Genomic DNA, 23,747 nt, shown 5'->3' with positions numbered 1-23,747 from the left:
GACTCATTTCACATGGAACACAATTGCTTGAAACAAATAGTGAAGGTGCAAGAAGCATTGAAGTCCATGGTCATCAATGGCATTTAGAATGCATGGAGGTAAGAAAATTCACAAAGGTGCAAACGTGAAATCACTGCTCCTGGATAATGACTAGTTGGCTTATGTGAATTAAATCTTAAATTTCACCAAGCTCATCATTACCAATATCAGGTCTGATGATACAATGTTTGGGAGAAATATATGACTGTGACAACTCCAAAAAGATTTTAAAAAATTCAAAATGCACATAACAGCAACCAAGGATAAAGATCACAAAAAAGTGTTTTTTTAAAAGATTCTAAAAATCGTAATGAATCATTGGAACAAGATGACCACACCCTTGCATACCTTGGGTTTGAGTATTCTCCCAAACGTTGCAGCACAATAAATACTTATTGCCCAAGAGCACAAAATTTGTTGACAATTAAAAGAATACATTATGAAGAATTCCCAAATTCAAATATATGTCTTCTCATGAGTTTGGCAACTTCATATCATCAAAGATACACAAGCTTAGCGCTCTCCAAGACGAGGAAACGCAAACATTGAGGTGCCTTCATGGGTAGGATTCTATGCACCTCCAAGTTACAACCTCTTACAATCACTTTTTCATCACTAGTGAACATTTTAAATTTTTAAACATTCTTAATAATCTTGTTCAACTTCCTCTCCAATTTCTACTAGTTGTCAGTTCTTTGCTTGAGTGAAACCAGTTGGCTACCAAAAAAGAAGGCATAAGAGTTGGCCTATGTGCAATCAAACTTGCAATTCCTTTTACAAAAGCAAATTGACTGCAAGCAAGAGGCAACAAAAGATTGGGATGTAACCCCTATGCATGCAAACTTGGATGCATCTGCTACATGACTTTTCTCAATCTCTTAAGATAGTGACGCAGCTCCTATATAAGATGAGCTAGCGGGGGTGGCATTGCAGTTGCTAAGGGTGCAAATCAACTAAGTGATGAATTTGATGCTCTAGGTAAAGAGAAAGATGATGATTATAGGTTGCATTTTTTTATAGTTATTTGACATACCATATTGAATTATCAATTACCTTTCACACTATCAATCATGTTTTCAGTTTTATACATTTTTTGTTTGCAAATTATGGGCATTTTCATATATTTTCAATATTATATATAGGCCTTAACAAGAATGGGGAAGGAATAATATTTATGTGCCAGCCAACCCAAACCCATACTGACATATAGTATCCAGCCAAATTGACAACTTAGCCATGTATTGACTTTTTTTATTGGTTTTCCAACTGGAAGACAAAAACTGTTCCTGATGATCCATTTTCAGTGGGCTTTTTAGCTTAATTTATTGCTCTACCATCCTAATTGATATAGAACCTGACAAGTTTTGGAAGTAACAATATCAAAATCACGCACACCATATAAGTTGACCATTGGAGTCAACAAATTTCATGGGTTTAGATTGAAATTTCCCAAAACAAAATCTCTAGAATAGATACGATGAAAACTTAGAATTTGCAGATAAGACATTGGGATTGGAAGAAATTATATTTTCCAAGATTTTAAAAAAAAGTCTCAAGTCCAAAACAAAAACCTCCAATACCTTTCTCTACTCATTATGACAATCGGAACCAACAAGGGTATTAACGTTGTCTCCTCAAGGTCACCCAATAGGAAGTATCGCTAATATGATCAAGTTAGTTCCTTTTTTCTATGTCTTGTAAGCACAGTTGGATTACATTACAAAATAATATGCATTATGCATCTTAATTTGCCCATAACTTCTCTACTTGTTAGTTAATCTAATAAACATTGGATGCTCAAATTCTGACACTATTGGAGGCAATCAAAGCAGATATAAATTTGACATCTTCTAACAACTTTCAAACTAAAAATAGAAATGTAGATAGACTGTAATCACCGTAGACATTGGGTTTCTCATCATCCAAGCTTCTATCTGACTCAAAAAATTCCTCCAGTGGATTATGGGTAGTTATAGTGGAAGTTGTCGCTGCAGCTGCTTCAGAATTGACTGCAGCCAAAAGTGACCTTCTAAAAATTCTCGATAAGAACATTGGAATTGTTTCCATTGCACTTCGGCCAAAATACCTACAAAAACATCAAAAAATTGTGTGATTAATTTGATTTAATGCATAAAATTGCCCTTCTCGGTGCGTAGTACAGAACTATAGTAACTGTTTTGTAGTATGATTCTCAAATAAAGCATAATTCTTATAAAATATATATTGCTGCTTCTGGTTTCTATTGAATGATTCAGTCTTTCTTCAGTATCGATGGCTTGAGATAAAGAATTCTTACTTTAATGGATGGAAATACTGGCAAGCAATATCATATGCACTTGTCCATATGCGAAAAAACAAACATTATTAAAAGCTCAAAACAGTCAGAAATTATTTTAAAACAGATAAATTCCACACACTTAGCAACAAATTATAGTTAAGGGTGCTCCCAGATCAATTACAGAAAATAATGCAGAATTAAGCAACAACCATGAGATAACATTAGGTAACCAATATTATTTCACAGGTTCTCATCTTCAAAACATCTATCTGGATGCAACTGCATATAATCCACCTTTCAATCCCAATTTTTTGGATCTAACCTATAGACCTGACCTCAAGTGTAAATTGGGTCTGAATTCTTTAAATAGGATCTAGAAATAAGACCCAAAACATCAGCATCTAAAAATGGATCCAAAACAATTTCATCCAGATAGATTTCTCAATGCAAAATAATATTCCCTGACCATCCTATATGTCCCAATCATATACAACAGTAAACTGAACAAAGCTGCATTCTGATTGATATTCAGAAAAGAGGACATTATGCCCATCCAAAACAAACCAGTTATATACAAAGATTCATTGAAGACACTTGTATTCATATAAAAATTAAAATGTTGCAAGTATAATCATAGATAGCGTTCCCTAACCACTCTATCTATCCCAAATATATACAAAAGACAATTGAACAAAGTTTCATTTGAACGGATGTTTTGAAAATGGCTGATAATAACCAGCCATTTCGTATTACATTATCATAAAGCAGTTGTGTCAACCGGCTGGAAATAAAAAGGGGGATCGAGGTTAATTCGTCCCATCTGGCACCATTGGCAACATTAGGAGAGGGCCCGAGAGGTGGAAATTAACTTCAGAACTGGTTGTCCTTCAATCAAGAAATATGCTTACTTAAACCACTCACTGGAGGAGACTCCTAATGCACTTACCCCGATAACTGCAGCCTGATGGCTTAGAGATTCCATGCTTTGTAACTAACCATCACAACAGGGGTAGTGTTCAAGTAGCAATAGGATTGCTCGACTTCTTGTGGAACTCAAATTTACACAGGTTGCACTTAACTCCCTCTAATCACAGTTTCCCTAGAGGTTTTGAACCACTGTACACATTTTGCTGGTTTCAATATACCTAATCTCAAAGATGTCAAAAGCCTTCACCATCAACATCAACAGCATAAATTAAATCACCTGGAGATGTGGACAACCATACAAGATTATCAATCCAAGTTTACATGCCTTTCACTGCTATAAAAGTATGCATAAAGAAATAGAGTTATGAACAGAAAGGTTTGAGCTTTGTACTTTAGACAATGAGCACTAATGTTCGTAAGAATTTAGGATTCTTAGGTTTATGGCCTCGAGTTTTTCTTTTAGGTTTTTGGAAACACCTCGCTCAGTAATTCAGATAGCACACACACTATTGGCCACTTGTCATTTTTTTGTTTTCACTTTAGGCCTTGTTTATACAGCAGAAAACAAAGCAATGAGAGCTTACTGATTAAAATTACCATTAAAAGAATATAAAATTAGGCACATTAGTTATCTCGACCATTCTGCAATTAAGATTTTCTCTCTCAGTTCTGAAATTCATTCACATTACATCGTATAGGCTATCAGATTTCCCAATTTCCTCACATGTATTTGTAAAGGCAAGGAAGCTTACCGCAATGTAGATGAGATAAGGCCATCATAATGACACCCGGAGCCCAGGACAATGTGATAAATAAGAAAAATCTCATTTACTACAACAATTCTGAAGAGGCTGAGTGATGGCTTCATTCCTGGTATTTAGTTGCAACAGAAAAATGCTTTGAGCTATACAGAATTTCTTCAGATGCAAACCTTTATACCAAATCTAAAGGTATTGGCATTCAGCTAAGATTGTTGATTGTCTGATACACTGATTAATATATGCAACTGCGCTCAAAATCTAGTAGAGATGGCCATTAAAATAATCGTAGGCTATAATGGCGTAATGACGTCCTCAACAAGAGGTATTTCACTTTGTCTACAAAATTCGTGTAATTTGTTTAGCATTTACATTGGCAATAATCTTACAACAGGAACCCAAAAATCAGAATGAACCTTCAAATGAGACCATTAACGATGTAACTCCGACGTATACAATACCCTAAAAACTTGGGTCATTTTCCTTGTAGACATAAATTCTCACCAAAGAGGATGAGAGCATCTCCTAATAGGGAAGTAGCTTCGGCTATTGTTTTACTTGTAAAGAAACATTCACACCAATAAAAGCTATTGCCATCCCCTGCAAAATTAACGTAGGCCGCGGATAAACCGACTTCATTATTTTGTTGAACATCGGTCATTCATTATCGATTGAAATACTTTCATTTTTCCTCAGTTTTTCCTACATAGATTGTTCGCATTCCTCCTCATCTGACTCCCCGATAAAATTAAACCCAAATCATTACTCATGACAGAAAATATGTCCGTTTCTCCGAGGCTTCGTCTTTATGCTGAGCTTGTAGTAGTTGTAATGACTGCGATTAAAATCTCCATTTTCGACGGTATTTTCTCTACGGTAATAAAAACACTAAACGTCACAAAAGGGCGTCCCTGGAGCTCGCCACTGTGAAAAGCTTCACTTAATAAAACTCGCAGTTGTTACTACAAATCAAAAAATTCCCGAAACAAATATATAACAGAAACCCTCAAACCCGAACCCTGCTATTCTTCGTCGAAAATTCAAAATTAAGCAAGGAGAATAGTTGAACAGTTTAGATTCTACTCACATAAATCTGAATGCACAAATTCAAGCAAAACCATACAAACACCCTCAAAATGCTGAAAAAATGTACCTGATGCTAAAAATCTGAAGCCTCATGAAAACAACGCAATAAATATCAGAAGAGACGTTTTAGAAGCACCCGAACACGTACCTTGCTGTCGTCCTCCGTGGGGAACAATCACTCCAGAGGTCCAGCTGACTGCTTAAAAGTCTCGTAGAGGTGTTGTCTGCGTTCACGAAAGATCAGTTAATTTAAGGCTTCTATATTCTGTACTACCAGCGCTTGAAAAAAAGAGTGCAATGGTTATGCCTACATCAATCAATTCATGGAAATTGAATTACCTACTAGTAAAATCGTACCTTTGTGTGCAATGGGTACATATATTCAAGAGGGAAAATAGAGATTTTATAGGTAGAAAGGAAGGATATGAAGAGAGAGCTAATCGAATGTTTCGCGAAATTAGCGAATTGGGATACGCAAAACTTAGTTTTGACAAAATTGGTGTTTGGGGTGAAATTTTGAAAGTGGAATTAGAATTTCAGTATTCTAATTTTTGGCCAAAATGAGGTTTCTAGTCTTTCGTCTCGATAGTTGGAATTGAGAATTCAATTCGAAGTTTCATTTTTTGAGGATTAGATGAAAAGTGGAATGAATTTTTTTTTAAGTCCGTGAGTTACAAACCTGTCACAGCTATCTTATTAGGTTTTCACCATATCAATGGGACTGTGACTGTGTTTTGTCATTCTTTGTGACACGAGCTATTGTAGAGGTAATTATTTTCCATTTCTTCCAATATTATGCAGGGGTTTGAGATTTTATTCATGGCATCTTCTCTTGCGTGCAGGTATTCGACATTTCCCCTCAACAACGGCTTAACAAAGTGTGTTTTCAGCTCCACTATCAGCTCTAATTAGGGTTTCAACATTCTCTGCTTCTTTCGAGCTTTCCATTTTGTTCCACTTTAGTGGGTATTTGGTGGGCATTGTTGATTTTTGCGGTTATTTGCTTGGCATTGTTGATTTTTGCGGTTATTTGCTTGGCATTGTTGATTTTTACGGGTATTTGAAGGGCATTATTGATTTTTGCAGGTATTTGTTGGGTATTTGCAGTCTTCTTCCTGAAATTCAGCCGCCATTCTCTAGAGCATTACAGGTACTGGGTTTTTCTTTTCAAATATATTGCTGTAGCGATTCAGGGCAAGTAGTCAGAGGGGTTAAAATATGGTTGATTCAAATCTTTATTTGTAGTGAAATGGAGGTTTTCCTACTTGGCTTTTTCGCTTTTTTATCACATTTCTCATTTTCCTGTTTTTTATTACATTTTCGTGTGGATCTGTGTCTATGTATCAATACATTGATATTTATTTAATTGAGCTGTAGGGTTCTTGCATTTTCATCTGGAATCGTGTGATTTATACAGATGTACATTCATTTTCAAGTTGAATATTTAAGCTCGGCCTTCAATCAAACGGAAATTCAAAATTTACACCATTGTTAATGCCACATGTTTAAATTTACGCCATTGTTAATGCAGCTCGAGACTAGGGACGACAATTCGTGGTAAAAATGCACAAAAATGTGTTGGACAGTGTGCATAATTTGGCATGGGAGCAAGATGCACATGGTTAAATCATGGAAGCCTGTGTTGGACACAGAGTATACCATGTTTCCTAGTAATTCCATAGTATTTGGTTAGGGGGAAGAGTCAACATGCATGAGGGGAGTCTAGTAGGTGATAGTTAGGTGAATATAAATGGTAGATAAATAAGAGGAAATATTTTTGGTTGTTCCTGGTTGCCTATACAGTTATGATACAGTAGAAGTATAATTGATCATGTAATAGTAGCAGTATACTATTATGATACCGATTTTTATGAGAAGATGGGCTTATCATAAACAGTCCATTGATAGTTATTTGTCTATTTTGACTACAGGTTGCATTAAATATAAAACCCCTCTTTGTAACCTTCAAAGTCCTCTAAGATTTTTGGGATATCTTTGTTTGGCACTTGACTCTCTATATTACTTTTTTTCCACAAATCTAAGCAGTTTCTCATTAAAATTTATTAGGTTTGAAAGCTCCGAGGGTTTCTTGGATATGGTCTTCAATCCTCTATGGTCTTTTTCAATAGCAGCTTGATTGTTAATGTGTTTGTGTTTTACCGAGTTGTATGCAACTGTGCGAGTTGAGTGATAATAATTAGATCTTGTACATAATTTGTGAGAGACTGCATATAGTTTCAATAATTGGTAAGTTTAACTACCCAAACTCACCTTGTTTGCAAACTAAAAATCCACCTATTTTATTTTTTTGAGAATTTTTTGATTAGTCTCCATGTTGTTGTTGTCTTCTTTTTTTATTAGTCTCCATGTTGCTGAGAATTTTATTTTGTCGTTGATGTCTTCTTTTTTGCTGCTACTCATTTATGTATAACCTCTTCTCCCTTGAGATCAAGATTAGAAGTATCCTCAAAGGGCGATATATAAGGAATTTTTTGCTATTCATCCATCCAAGAAATAACCTTCTTCATTCTTCGAAGAAGAAACAAGTCAATGTGTGACCTTCATTCTAGAGCAGTTTAAATCTCTCTGATATCATTTGTTACTTATTTTTAGGTTATTGATGGCTCCTATTAAAGATATAAGAATCCAAGCAGTTGTTGTTAGGAAGACTAGGCTTATTCATGTTCTTAATGCTATTCTTGCCTACCTTGCAGTAGTCATAGCAAAATCTGCACAAGAGGGTAGAAGAGAGAGGCGTAAGCGCCAAAGAGATGAAATTCCTTTTAATAAGAGAATTGTCCACTCTAATGAGACAGATTGTCATGATCAAATTCGTATGAGTAGAGGAGCTTTCTTTAAACTAGCCAATATTCTAAGGCAAAAAGGAAGCATTGAAGATACACTAAACATAACAGTAGAGGAACAACTAGTGATGTTACTCCATACCCTTGGCCACAATTTGAGGAATCGTAAGATAGCTCACAACTTTGGTCACTCAGGAGAGATAGTTAGTCGATATTTCTATAGAGTGTTGAAGGGTACCTTAAGTCTCTGTGCTGACTATCTAGTACCCCCTGGTCTGAACACTCCTGCAGAGATTGTTGGGAAGGATCGTTTTGATCTATACTTCAAGGTAAATTGCCTAGTGCCACATATTTGTTTGTTTTACATTTAATCATATTGTTGCACATTTGAACATCCTAGTGGTTATTATAGGATTGTATTGGAGCAATTGATGGATCCTATATACCAGTTACTGTTAATGTGGATATACAAGCTAAATATCGTGATAGAAAAGGTCACTTGTCACAAAATATTTTGGGTGTGTGTTCATTTGATTATAAGTTTCAATACGTTATTGTTGGTTGGGAAGGGTCTGCTGTAGATAGTCGTGTTCTTACTTCAGCTCTCTCAAGATCAAATCTGCTAGTAGTTCCCCTAGGTATGTCAAGTCATCTTGTAAATGGTTATAAAGTCACATTTATGATAAATGAGGTAATGATTATAAAATTAACCCAACTTGTGCATTTTTGTAGGAAAAAATTATTTAGTGGATGTTGGATATCCAAATGTACCAGGATTTCTTGCCCCTTTTTAGTCTACACATTATCACTTAAGGAGTTTTCAAGAGCGAACCCAATAAACACTCCACAGAAGTTATATAACCACTGGCACTCCTCGCTTAGGAATATAATTGAGTGTACATTTGGGATTTTGAAGCAACATTTTCCTATCTTAAGACATGCAACATCTTATCAACTCATGACATAAACTAGGATTGTTTTAGTATGTTGCATTCTACACAACTACATTACAATAGAGGATGGTGTTCCACTTGAAATCAAAATTGATGAGGATGATGATCATAATGTGATAATGTACCAATACTTGAGACATATGGAATGACTCAGTGAGATAGAGATGATTGGGAAAAATTTCGAGATGAGATAGCACAAAGAATGTGGGAAGACTATAGATCTCATGCATAGTTTTGTCAAAGAAAACATGAACATTGCATTTTGTTTTTGAACGTTTTAGATCAAACATTGCTACATGAACTGGGTGGCCATTTATTGTCTTGTCAATTGTGATATGACTTTTTGGTCTTCTTGGCTTGATATGTTTTAAATCTAACTTCTATAATATAATGATGTTTTAAAGGAACTTCTATAATATTGTTTTAAATCTTGTGTCCTGTTGTTTTTGTCTTGATGATGGATCAATAATGGTATTTTTTTCCAAAAGTTGTTCACATGTAAGTGATTTGTGTCCTATTGTATTTGTCCTGCTATTTACATGCACTTAGTCAGTAACCTCAAGTTTTGAGAGATCATATCATACTTCTTTAATTAAAGCCTTTTCTCTTTGAAAACTAAAGCACCATTACAAGCTCATAAAGTTACTCTCTTTCATATATGCTTGGTTTTGTTGTAGAACCCAATTTTGATCTTAATACCATTTCATATATCTTCTGACTTCATGCTTGCCTCAAGGAACTCTTATAACACCCTTACTAAACATAGGAGCAACTGTTTTGTTGTGATATTTGTTTGCCTCTATTTGTAAGATAAATTCATTGATGGTATCTTCTCATTTGTTGTTTTTACATTCATTACTTATGCCTGAAAGGATACATAATCGCTCATTCTAATCAATAGCACCCTTTGGAAGAATGAGTTGCTTATTTTTTGGCTGCAAGTTTCAAATCCCTTCAATTACATTCATTTCTATTGGGATCCGAGCTAAGTTTGAATGAAGGAGATTTTATATTAAAATGATTTTATATGCAAATCTGATGAACATGCATAGCTATCGGGTTCCATTTTCATAGCTTCATAAATTTATTTGTTGTCAATGGAGCATATAAATCATTGAACAAAACATCCATAGACTGGAGTGTGTAAACCATTGTGTCACCCAAAGGGTGTGAAATTACTTATGCTTCCCTATTTGTAAGATAAATGCATTGATGCCATCTTCTCATTTGTTGTTTTTACATTCATTACTTCTGCCTGAAAGGATACATAATCGCTCATTCTGATCGGTAGCACCCTTTGGAGGAATGAGTTGCTTATTTTCTGTCTACAAGTTTCAAAGCCCTTCAACTACATTCACCTTGCCTCCCAACCTCTGTCATGGTTTTCTCTACTACCTTCAGATGAAGTGAGACCATTCACACTCTCCATTCATGCACCTGAACTTCCCCCATCATGCGAGCTCTATTGCTGGTGCCAAAAAAACTCTAGTCTCGGGGCACATCTGCTGCAACTTCATTCTCCTGTCAACAATGGTGGATGACTTGTTGCTAGGAATTTGTTATTTTAAGATGTTACTTGCAAAAATTCATAAAAAAGGTTTATAGTTAAATCAATTTTGATTTTAGTGACATTTTTATACAATTCATGGCCACTGTAATACAATTTCTGGGATATGGTTCTTATGGAATACATGTGTGAAATAAAATTAAAATATATTCAATATGACTTGCTGTTCCTATTATGTTTTTATTGCGTCGTTCCTGTTATGTTTTTAATGCGCTATTCATGCTATGTTTTTAACTTGTTGTTTTCGTTGTAAGGTACCAGCAATGTTGTTGTACATTACATTGTTTAATAATGAAGTACACTGTTTGATATGTTGTCTTTTCTATAAGAATATCTTCTAGCTTCTTTGCAGTCTCCCAAAATGCTTTTTAAGTGTCTATTTCACCTCTTTGTCGTCCTCTTCTTGTTTCATACATTGTTGGTTGAGTATAACAGCAATATGTAGGTTATCACTAATTGAGTAAAATATGAATGAGATTGCAATTCTTTTAATGCAATTTTGACTCATTATTCTAAGTTGTAATTTTGGTCAATAGCATGGATGGAGAAATTTGTTCAACCCATGTACCTTCTTGTTCAAGGAAAGTATTGTGAACACGGGAAATGGAACACAAATATCTGGAATTGTTGCAAGAGCAAGTCCACCTTGGTAGAAAAGGAGAGGGTGGATTTAGAAAAGAAGCTTGGACTGCTATCAAAAGGAAGTTCAATGTGGAATTGAACCTTTATCTATCAAAAGATAATTTCAAAAATAAATTGAAAACATCAAAGCTTGCCTATAGAGTTATGAAAGAATTAAAAAATACAAGTGGCTTAGCATGGAACGAGGTCACTCAATGTATGGATGCTGATGAAAGTGTCTGGGATGAGCTTCTCAAGGTAATATACAATTTAAAATATAAGCTATCTTATATAGTATTTACTCAAAAACTAATTCATTGATTATGCCAACGTGTAGCGAAAAGATTTCAAAAATGTGAAAGTTTATAAGAGGCAGCCATTTCAGTACTTCAATGAGTTAGCCTACATTGTGGGCAATGACATAGCTGACGGGACAGCAGCTACAACAACACGTGACAATGAAGAAGGGAACCTTATAGATGAGGCAACTGATATAGATGATGATGGGGACTTTAATACAACAATGGATAACGCTACTAATTTGGATAATGACATGAATCCTTCTAATCAATCTAGTGCAACTGGCAAACAATTTTTGTCACCAACATCATCAAGGAAGGCAAAGAGAAAGAAGGCCAGCATGGTTGGTTCCATGGATGTTATATTTGATGCTATCAATTGTTTAAATGTTGGTCTGAAGGAAACTCAAAATATCAGAATGGATGAAAGACACTTAGATTCACTTTATGAAAAAATGTATGATGCCCTCAAAGTTATACCCAATCTCAGTGAAGATAACATGCTACAGGCTTATGATAGCTTTTGGCTTGAAAGCACAAGAGCCAAAGGATTCCTAAGAATGACTGAAGGGGAGAGAGCGAGATATGTACAACTGAAGTTTGGGGGACTATAGATTGAGCATGGATTAAAACTCTTGAGACTATTTTAACATTTCATGTGATTATTTTGACATGACAGCGCTACATTCACTATCACAAAAAACCTTTTTTTGACGTTTTAACAATTGTATTGCATTAAAATGATGATTTATAATTATCATATTCATATTTTATGTGTTGTTGTCTTTAACAATATCAATTTCTTAATAGTTATTTATTCTGTCTATGAATGTGCTTTTCATTTTATAGTTGGTTGGATTGTACTTGAGTTTCATTTCCTATGATAGCATATCCATTTTGGTTGGTATTTCATGTGCTTTTATTTTGTCATGTGCACAATCTGTCTCCTTTTTAATCCTCTCTTTCATTTGGCTTTATTTTGTTGATTGTTGTGTTAACATGATGAACATATATACAATGTTTTATGTTGCATGTTATTTTTCATTGTTAGTGTAATCCATTGTTTTTGGGTGTATCTCTATCTAGTTGCATATATTTTCAGTGGTTTCTTGTATGGGATTTATATACATGAATATAATGCACTACTAAAGTTTCACATCTCCATATCTTATGCTATTTGAAATAGCTCAGTTGGGTTATAAGTCAGTTTGTAATATAATCTACCAAATGTTAAATCTTTATTATGTGTATGTGTATTATATTGATGCTTCCCTCATAATATTCATCTATCTAATGTAATATTTAAAATTGCAATAACTATAATAGGTCGATGGCTATGTTGAATGTGCCAAGGTGTTGTTGTGGTGTCTCGTGCTTATTAAAGACATCAAACACCCAAACTAATCATGGACGTCAATTTTGGTGTTGTTCAAATAGAAAAAATGTGGTTAATATATTTTTGTTTAAAAATATTGTATCAAGTTTAATATTATTGTAAGAACTAACATAGATTTGGTATTGTATGGGAATAATGGATGCGGATACTTTGATTGGGTCAAGGATGCCCCAGCTACAACTATACAACATACTGAGGAAATTGAGTGCAAGTTATGTAAAGCTCAAGAGGTGGATAGGGCCATGGTTGCTTTTGTGATGAAGACAGAAATTATCTTTCTATGATGCTTTCTTTGTATTATGTTTGGACTTCTTTGTTGGGATCATATGCAAAAATGTGCATAAACTTATGATCTTGTGTAGAGATTGACTTCTTCGTTTGAACCATAATTGGACCGTATGTGGATAACTGTTCAGATATGACTTCTATTGATACTTGTTTATGGGTTCTATCACATTGGACAAATGTTTTGTAATGTCACGATGTTATGTGTTTTTGTATGGTAAATATTAAAGATAAAATTAATATGCTATTTCATTTATAACTTGTTTTTGTATGATCAACATAACTTTGCTTTTTGGAGTTTTTGTATGATAAAATGTCAAAGAATAAAGTTTAGCTTTTATTTATAACTTTGAAAAATTAACCTTATTCATAAATAAAATAATTTTAAAAATTAATTAATAGAAAAAATTTAAAAATAAAAAATATTCAAATTTGATAAATAATAAATAATAAATAAATGGAAAAATGGAAAAAAATAAAATAAATTCCAATTCCAATTTTATGAACCAAACGTGGAAGATGTATCTTCCCACTCATCTTCCAGGTTAACCAAACAGGACAAATATTTTTTTCAAAACTTGATTTTGAAATTCAAAACCTGGTTTTGACAAAACCAGGTTTTGAATCAAAACCTAGTTTTGCTAATTCCGCGAAACAAACGAGCCTTAAAAGATAGGATGATATTATAAGGACAAGTAAAGGTAGAATGATAGAGAGAGTTGAAGGGAATTTTAAAAATATTAATAATTATATTATTTTAATGAATATATTATTAATAATAGAAATTATATTATATGAATGAACTATTCATTCCTACCAATTCAATTATAAGTTAAAATATTTATTTTTTAAAAACAAATTGTTGATTACTTAAGTCAAACTATAAAAATATCTATTTTGTTTGAAGGGTAGTATTAGTTTTACAATTTGTAAAATGGTATAAATAAAAAAATTAGAACAAGATTGTAAAATAGTAGCTAGTAAAACATATGTAAACTTAAAGAAATAACATTTTGCAATTGGCAAAAATAAACATCAATGTAAAATTAATAAATATATTTAAAATAATAAATATACAACATTTAACTCTATATTTGAACTTGGTAAGAAAAATAGATTGTAACAAGAGCTCTTTGCGAGCAGGAGTCCTTGCCTTTTGGAGTGATAGTGGGGATTGTAGCTATAAGGACTCATAGTGAGGATTGTAGCTATCACCAATTGCTGAGAATGTAGGGAAAACATTAAATCTATTGTACAAATTGGTAAAATAGCTGGTGAAAATGTTACATTGATCTCATAAATGTGTAATTATAAATTTTAAGTAAAATATTAATTTTAAATGAAAATAAATTAGCTAATTTGATAATTGTTTCAAAAAAATTATTTTAACTTAAAATTATTGTGTCACTAATGAAATGAGCTAATTATCATTAAGAGAAATAGTTTCAAAATTAAATTATATTAACAAAATAATATATAAACTTTATAAATATTTGATTAATCAAAAAAAGTTGATTGTTATTGGTTTATAGATTACAAACTAATGCGCTACTAGCTTGCCCCAAAGTACAATAAATTTTGATCAATGATTCCCTCAAATGTCAAAATAATCTAAAATAAAATTTCACTATAATCCCATTGCCACAAATATAATTTAACAGTATTTATTTTTGCATGTGATATCAAATATAAATTAATATAAAAACTTGTTTTAGAATGCAAATAGTTACTATTCATTTGATTTTTCTTTTTTCATCATACATAGTTAAATCCATTATTTTCCTTTTAAACTTCTTTATTTTATATCATTTGATGTATGTTTTGTATTTGTTGTTTGATTTATTTAAATGATAAAAATATTTGTTATTGAATATTTTATGTAGTATATCATATTATATTGTCTTAAACTCTTTTCTTTGAAAAAATATTATTGAATTTGTTAGAATTATTATGTATCTTTAGTAAATTATAAATAATTACTTTAATTTAAACTTTTATTTCAAAATCAAATACCTTTTAAGCTTTTTTCTTTCTCTAAATTTGTATTTCAAACTTTCTTGTAATTAAATTATTTTCAAACTTTTCATTTTCTTTATTTTAATAACAATTATAAGTATTGATATATCTTGATTATCTCTTTTATACACAATATTTCGTTTACTCTTTCTTAATTTAAAGAAAATTATAAATATGTTAATAAATGTTTAAAAAAATCATGTACTATATAGTTTTTACCTTGTCATTAAAACTTTATTCATATTTATATACTTTCCACATATTATATTATTCAAATAACCATAATTCATTTTTAAAAATAATTTACATAACAATTTAATTTTAAAATTAAATACTATTTTCAATCTAATTTCAAGTAACTCAAAAATTCAATATAAAACTAAAACTCGTCGACAATTTTAAACTAGCTTCAATATTGCATGATTATGCATAAAAGACAAACTTAAAAGAGTCTAAATTAATGTAAAGTGATCGTAGCCACTATCAACACATAGTACATTAAAACTAATTTAAATCTTTAATAAAAAACTCAGTAATCCCCACCACTAACTTATAAATCCGTATTTTAAACAATTAAAAATTTTCCCTTCCTCCTTTTTATCAGAGCAGTGTTAGACCATAACTTTTTATAAAAACTCATTTATCATATTTTGAAAGCGTTGGGAAGGATTTGCCATGTTCAAAAGTCGACGTTTATTTTGTCTAGAAAAATGACGGCACCGTCACACAAATAGTATGGACAGCTGGCGATGATTAATATGAATTAATTTTCTGTCAGAGAGCACAACAATAGCATTTAATATTTTTCATATTAATCTATACACAAAATTAGGCAAAAACCCCAGGAAATTTGTCTAGACCAATCGGAAAATTGGAACTGGCATTTAATAAATAGAATTTTTAAATCTTGACACTCAAACTTTAGAATATTGTGTAGGCTTCTTCTGAAGAAATTAATTGGGGGGTGTGGCGGCGGGCGGGGTGGGCAAAAGATTACATTAGTTCAGGCAAGGACTAATAATTAATATTGATTAGAAATTCATTTTTGTCCAAAATTAGTGTGAGGTGGAAGATAAAAAGAATTATTTTTAAAAAAATCTAATCAACTTGTCACAAATGTGGAAAAGATAAAGTTGTAATTAATGCATTCATTAATGCATGATAGAGTTGTTAGAAAATATTTATAATTTTATTGAAGAAAATTGCATTTTCTCCCTACCAAAAAATTGAATGAAAAATGTGATTTATAAAATCATGAAAAATTAGAAAAAGATATAAACATTTGAAGTTTCTTTTGATCTTTTAGATTCTATGAGTTGATTGGTCAATTGAATTGAATGCAAGCAATAGTATCCTACCTTTCACAGAAACTAAAAATATATATAAAGAGGAGAAGGTTAGCTAGAGAACAATGACATTAAGTTCTTTGTGAATAACTTTATCTACCTCTTTCCAATTCCCTCTACAACTCTATCTACCTCTCTCTAGCTCTATCCATCATTTCCTAGATATATCTCCAAATAGCTCTATCTTAATCTTTCTAATTTCATTCTTTGTTTACTATATATTTCACTTTTAATTTGAAATAAATTGGATAATTATAAACAATGACCAATGAGTAGAAGTTGTTCAGAAGAAAATAAAGCAAAGAAATTGCACTAGTAATGACTCTAATTGAGATGCTGTCGTAGGATATTGTCCACACCTTGCCATAGCAAAAGGAAAGGAAATAACACAATTTCAAAATGGCATGCTTTTTTATCTAGAGTACTAGTAACAACAAAAGTACGGTTAGGAGGCACTAAAGAAGGATATAAATTATGTAACACCAATAGTTACCTTCCAAGCAAAAAGTCCTCAAACAAAGTGTAAGAACATTCAAATGGCTCCAAATATTTTTGAACATATGTGTAGAACTCCACATTTAAGTTTGAATCTTCCACTCTCAATGACTATCCAAGCTTCCTCTTTAGGAAATGTTTCATTTTCTTTTGTTCCCAATCACCATGTTAAAGTAATACTTTTTATGCCTACTTGACATGTAGATTCAAACCATGGGGAAAACTTTGGTGACGATGTTGGTGTCCATAAACAAAAAATCTCCATTCTTGCATTTGACATGGCACGAACAACTCATTTAATGAATGAATGAAATAAATTTGTATTTTTTCTATTATGTCACCTTCGAACTTAGAGTACCTACCAAATGTTTGACAACAATCTCCAAAAAAAATTTAAAATACCTAAAAAATATAAGGATGAAAACTAAGGACAGTTTACATTCTTATATTTTTCTAGAGATTTTTTTTTAAAAATTTGTTTTTATTTTATTTTTTTAATGTTTATGTTTGCATACTTATTTTCTTGTCCAGTTCGTGTCTTGATGAAATATGTATGGTCTTTATTCACTTTTGTTTGTTTCCTTGTTCTACAGTTGTTCCTCTCTTATTTTTATTTTATATTTCTTTGGGTCAACTTTGGTCAATTTATTTTTGCTTGTGGTCTCATGCTCTCACACCACCCACATCTTTTGACTTGTCATTTACTCTCTCTTTTTTGTTTGCAGTTCTTCATCCTTAGATTGATCATAGTGTATGATCAAAAAGTTTGATGCAAAAAAGACAAACACAATCAAATCCAGAAGCTTAAAGTTATAAACAAACAAATTATGAATTTAAATAATCAAATAGATTCACATCAACAAAGATCACATTCATCATGTCTCTTCCAAGCTTGAAAATGTAAATAGGAAAAAAACACTGAAAAATAAAATGAAAATAGCAGATCCTTTCAATGGTAGTCCTCTTAGCAAGACTAACAATCATGAGATTAAATTATTAGCTTCTTCACTTCAAACAAGAAAAATCTTTAGCATGAATATAACCCAAAAAAAATACCAATATACTAAGTATTAGGAGTGCAATCAATAGAGAAGTTTGGCTTGTAAAAGAGGTAAATATATTTGTACCTTTTCACCATATTACAATTTAGTGTACTTAAAATAACAAATTATTAAGGACAAATCTTACAAGTGTCCAAAATTAAACACAAGTTGGATTCACATTATTGATGACAGTTCGGCCTATTCCAAAGAATCACAAATGTTTAATCTTGAAAGTGTTTAAAGATTCACAAATTTCATATAAAATGCACTATTTGGGTGAAAAGAGTGAGGACAAATTGTAAGCAATGAATCCAAGGGACTGTAGCCAAGCAATAATGTCTTGTGCTCCAATAAAACTCATCATTTTATTTTGCAATTTAATTCTATTAGTGCACATCGATGTTATTGCATGTTATCTATGTTGGATGCCTTAAATCCTAGCAGAACCTTTCTCTACGTTTGATTGGAACGACTTAAACATCACACACTAAACTTAATTCCTAGACCAAAAGTGTTAAATAGTCCAAGTTGACTTTTTTTTCCAAGCTTAATTCTTTCATTAGTGTGTGATGTTTAAAGGTGGCACATTTGATCACTCTTCAAACAAAGACTTGTCTCTTTTGTCCGAACCCCTGCACATCGCACAAGGACATAAAAAGAAGACAATGGCCGCTAAAAACACTAAACTCGACTATTTGCAAGTGGAAGGAAGGTTTACCCAATAAAATTGTCTATGTTTTACTAGAAGAAACTCTATTGTGAAGGATATCCAGGCCATGTCAAATTGTATGGGTCTTCTCTATGGCTGATTTATGCTTTGATTGTATGGATCCTTATTCTCGTTGTCGTGTAGGAGTCTCCAAACACAAACAACACTTGAGCCTTTTCTACATTGCATCTCCCTGCAAATCAATGAATTTAAATGGAAACCATAGCTGTGATATTTGTTTATGATTATCTTTGTCCTTTCAATGCCATTTTAGCTTGCCATTTCAAATTTCCATCTGCATACTGTTGAAGTGACATAATTCTTCTGGCAAATCTATCCACTTGCATGAGATAAATGGGATAGTAATGAATAGTTGTAATGCATAAGTACAACACACTCAAACAAACCGACCAATGAAAGAAAATCAAAATTGAACAACCTAGATGAATATAATGGTGTCCATGTTTGTTTGAGATGTCTGGATTGTTGATATGCTTAATTTAGCTCCTCTCTCTCGTATAGGGAACACATTTAGCATAAAAAGAGGTACAATTGCCAAGGGGATAGTAGGATATATCTTCTTTATTATAGTACAAAGTTAAAGAGAGAACGTTAAGCATCACCTTTTCTTTTGCTCTTATTTTTCTTCTTCCTTTTTGTCTCCTCCTTAGACTTCTCCTTATTTCTTTATACCTCTAATTCTTGTTCTCTTTTTGACTTCTTGTTTTATGTTGTCTTCTTCATCCTCTCATTAATTCTCCCTCTTTCTCCTCCTCCTCTTCATATTCTTCTCAGTGTGTTCTTTCTTCTCCGTCTCCTCCTTCATCACTTTCTCCTTCCTTATATTTTCTTTCTTTGTTGTGTCCTACCTCTTTTTTCTTCTCTTTCATTTATTTCCCCTTCTCCTCCTCTTCCTTGTCACTCTTTTTTTTTGCTTTTTTTTTTTGTCTCTTCTTGTCCTTGTCCTCGTCCTCCCTTTTCTTCTCCTTTTATTTATTGTTCTTGTTCTTTTCCACTCCTTTTTTATCTTCTCATTTGTTGCCTCCTTCCCTTCTTCGTTTTCACTTTATTTTTCACCTTCACTTCCTCCTTCCTCATCTCGTTTCTCTTATTCTTTTCTTCTTCTTCTTCTTCTTCTTCTCCTCTTATTTTTTTTACACTCTTTCTTCTTCTCCCCCCTTTTTTTAACTATTTCAATTTTTGTTAAATTTTTCATTCGTGACATATATTTATTTAGATGTGTTCTTATTCAAAGTAAATATAAGAGATTGGATCCATTAATATCTCTCTTTTTAAGCTTTGACTTAATTTTTGAATAATTTAAATTATGATTTTGAAGAAGAATCTCAAAAAAATATTTTACTTTAAAAATGCGAACACTTAAATATAAATTATCACATTATTTATTTATTTTTAGTTATTTTCTCTTCTTCTTCTTCTTCTTTTTTATCGATAAATGACCAAAGCCTAGATTAATTATTATTATTTATTGGAATTAATTATTATTATATGGTATATGTTAAGCGAAGGTAGATTCAAACCCAAGACCTCCCACATGAGAGGCTCGCAAATTACCGTTGCATTGTAGGCTTTTGCTCGTTATTTTCTCTTCTTTACTTGTTTCCTACTTTATTTTAATATCACTCTTTTCAAAATGTTTTTTTTTTCACTTCGCAACATCCAATAATAAATATCTAACTTTGATCTATTCTATTGTAATTAATTATTCATCTAATATGAAATAATTTCTAGAATTTTTTATTATTTATTTCTTGCATATTTCATTGTAATAATAATTTCTTAAAAATAATTAGTTTGTTCTTAAATAGTAGTAATAATTAAATAGCAACATTTTATTCATGATAATACCAAGTTTCATTTAATAACTCAAAATGAATTTATTGGTTTGTTGTATTATTTTGTTTTTAGAAAAATAAAATTGAAAAATTTTCAGCCATTGAAAAACTATATAATCCCCTCCATGCGACCAGAGTGTTAGATACTAAGCTCTCTAACCCATAGCATTGGATTTCCTAATTCCTAGTCGCAACGAGAACTAATATTAGCGAGGAAGCATGCACTATTTATTATCTCATGACCAGAGGACCCGAGGGAAGACAATAAGATTCCAAAAGGATAAAAAATCTTCTCGCTCAAGAAATTGTGGACCGAGCCATTGATCCCCCGTGTCGTGATGTAGTTGCGGGTAGCTCGTTGATAACATCATTTCGTCTAAGACGCTCGATTTCATCTCATTTTGTCTCTTGTGCTGGAGCATTTCACTTCAAAAAAAAATGTTTGCTACAGAATCTATTGCAAAAATATATAGCAGAGCATTCAAATAAAATTAGTTAAAATAGTATCACATGTAGTACGATTCTAACAAGGACGCAAAGTGTCTAGTTCTTGCCGTCATGTATTTTGAATTGTAGCGTATAGTGTTGAGGTGAGAGAACTTTGTAGTTTTGGTAATTATTGCTATTTGATTTTCTTGTATTTGTTTTATTTGAATAAGTAAATAAAGCACTAAGAAGGTAGAATTAAGTTGTCATACAATGAAATACAATTGCCAATTTTTGATATATATTTTTTTGACCTAATTTGAAAATATGAATTCTTTGATTTTGTATTGGTTAGAACAATTAAAAGAATCAATTTTTTGAACAACAATTTTGAATTTAACATGTTAATTGTAATTTAACCTTGGAGAAATGATTAATAAGATGTTTTAAGATCATGATTCATTGGTATTGTTTCTAGTATTTGAGTTATCATAAAAATATTCAAGAACATATAAATATGGTAAATATTGTTTCCATAATTTAGACATGGAATGTTTTATGCATTATTTGGAAATGAAACTGACCATTAATTATATTTCAAATTACATAATTTATATTGAAACAATCATAAAAGCATTATGCAAAGTTAATAGAGAAGCATTTGCATTATATCCATTCATATGCATCATAATAGTTGAATTTCTATTGATATATCATATTTCTTGATATGCATGATATATGCATGAGAATAGTAAAATTTATGCATATATAGGACATATTACACTAACAAATAGTTGTTTCATTTTTTTATTTACTTCATGCCATGTAGACTAATTTTATAGATACGATGCTATAGAGGGTCACAAAGGAATGATCCCTGATTAACAATTTGGAAATATGTCTGGAAATAAGATACATAGTTATAGTCATATTTGGTATAGTATTCAACCTAAGCTATCACTGGAATATTGTCTATAAGCATATCTACAATATAGCAATGTGGTTTATTACAGTTTGATGCACTTTGTGACAAATCTTCTTCTAAAATAGTGTTCTATAGTTGTTTTATTCTTCTTTGTCTTGCAATGTCAACAAAGGATCAAGTTACATATTTGTTATTCCCATATGGAAAAATTGTGCAATAATTTATGTTTTTAGTGCTTTCCTTAAAGTATTTGTAGGTTTACCTTTTCAGTTACTTGATTGGCTTGAAGCAGATTGACATGCATAATTGCATTGGCTTGGGTCAGTGTGAAAGTTCCTTCAATACAAAGCTCTCTTAGGATGAATACAACTCTGGATTTCTGTTGCATATATTCCTTATACTTGATGTTGCAAAGTGCTGGGATTAATTGTTCAACCATTGTGTTGTCAATAAAGCATTGGATTGGTTGTTTGTTTTGACTGAAAAGTAATGTCTTTAGGTGTAACTTGTGGACATAGTTGACATCTTGCTTGCATCGAATACAGTGTGCAGTTTCTTCTTCAAAGATTCCATATCCTTCAAATTTGTGTTGACAGTGTGGGCAAAAAGCTCTGAATGGATTGGAGAATGGATTTGCAATCTTCAATTTGCCATTGACCTGTTTCAAAGTATAATCTCTAAGTGTCAATTACATTTAATAGTAGCAATTGCTTACAATTTAACAATGGTTTTGTATTACCTCTGTAGTTTTTTGCATTATGTCATGTAATATTTGCAATGTCATTTTGTCATTTAACTTGCAAATAAATGTCGACAGGCCTATACGAAGTGTTTTTTTTCTGTCTGTCCTTGTTATAATGTTTCTAGAAAGCAATGCTGGTGTTTCATTTTGAGCAAGATGTTCTTCTGCTGAGATGTAATGCTGAATAAAATTTGGATGGATTTCCAATTGCATAAAATATGTCAACAGAGTTTAAAATATTGGGTTGAGTATTTGTATAATAAATGCTCCAGTAATTTGGAAAAGTATGATTGAAGAAGTGATTGCTAGTAATTGTTACTTGTGCTCTATCTTCGTCACAATGACCATCCTTTATTTCTAGAATGTTGATGTTGCCTTGTTTTTGAGTTGCAATGACCAATGCACCTACTATTCCAATAGGGTAATTGCTTGTGCTATTCAATAGGTTCCTTATTGTAGTGTTGGGGATGAAATTGTAGTCATTGCATATGCGATTGATTGTTTCAACAGTGCTTGTGTCTTTTAGTACTAGAATGCAATCACAATCACCTCTATCATAGTCTGATTTTGATTGAATTTCAAATCCACTTATGGAATATCTAATTTTGTAGTCATTTGTCACAGATCTGGAGTTTCAGAATATCTGATTGAATTTTTATTCCATGCCCAAGTCCTTAGTGGAACTCTCCAATTATTGGTCTAATTGACTCAACACATTTGAAGAATGTGTTTGTTATTGAATGCCCAAATGTTGAGAGATCTTTGCACATAGTTCTCAGTGAAGAATTCTTGCAGAATAAATCTGGTTCAACACATTATGCAGACATTGTTTCTAAATTATTGAGCAATTGCATGGACCTTTTAGAAGATATACAAATTGTGAAGCAATTAGCAAATGCATATGTGAAGCATTACTTCAAGCCTGAAGAAGACTATGATCGATACATTGATGCATATGTTATAGAGATAAGTAATGACCTTATAGGTGGATTGTTCTCCCTAGAATCTTTAAGTTCATCTGCTCTCACAACCTGTGTGTATAATTTCATAAAAATTGCAATTCGTAGTAAATATAAAGCAATTATAGATCATGCCTTGCATGCACATTGTTCACATTTTTCGAAGCAGAGTGCTCTCAGAATCTCAGTTGTATGCAATGCAATCATATTCCTCCAG

The 23,747-nt window shown here is 32.0% G+C and overlaps 1 protein-coding gene across 2 annotated transcripts in view; it reads right to left on the bottom strand.

The window, feature by feature from the left end:
• The window catches only part of LOC149535731 (ribosomal protein L29 family protein), a 50,322-nt gene extending 44,882 nt beyond the window's left edge, over nt 1-5,440 (bottom strand). Inside the window, exons 1-2 of one of the 2 annotated variants that reach the window (XM_089804799.1) lie at nt 5,237-5,440; nt 1,938-2,125 (exon numbers count right to left, since the gene is read on the bottom strand). In XM_089804799.1, coding sequence (XP_089660925.1) covers nt 1,938-2,106 — 169 coding nt within the window. In that variant the 5' untranslated portion in view covers nt 2,107-2,125; nt 5,237-5,440. Of the gene's footprint in view, nt 1-1,937; nt 2,126-5,155 lie in introns of both variants that reach the window. The other variant, XM_089804798.1, reaches the window with a different exon arrangement.
• Between the last annotated feature and the right edge of the window lie 18,307 nt (nt 5,441-23,747).

The sequence above is a fragment of the Cupressus sempervirens genome, chromosome 10 (genome assembly GCF_028749045.1).
Source record: "Cupressus sempervirens isolate cs-2001-9-10 chromosome 10, ASM2874904v1, whole genome shotgun sequence".
NCBI classification, from domain to species: domain Eukaryota; kingdom Viridiplantae; phylum Streptophyta; class Pinopsida; order Cupressales; family Cupressaceae; genus Cupressus; species Cupressus sempervirens.
The sequence above is the reverse complement of the archived record's forward strand: the minus strand, read 5'-3'. Positions and strand labels throughout refer to the sequence as shown.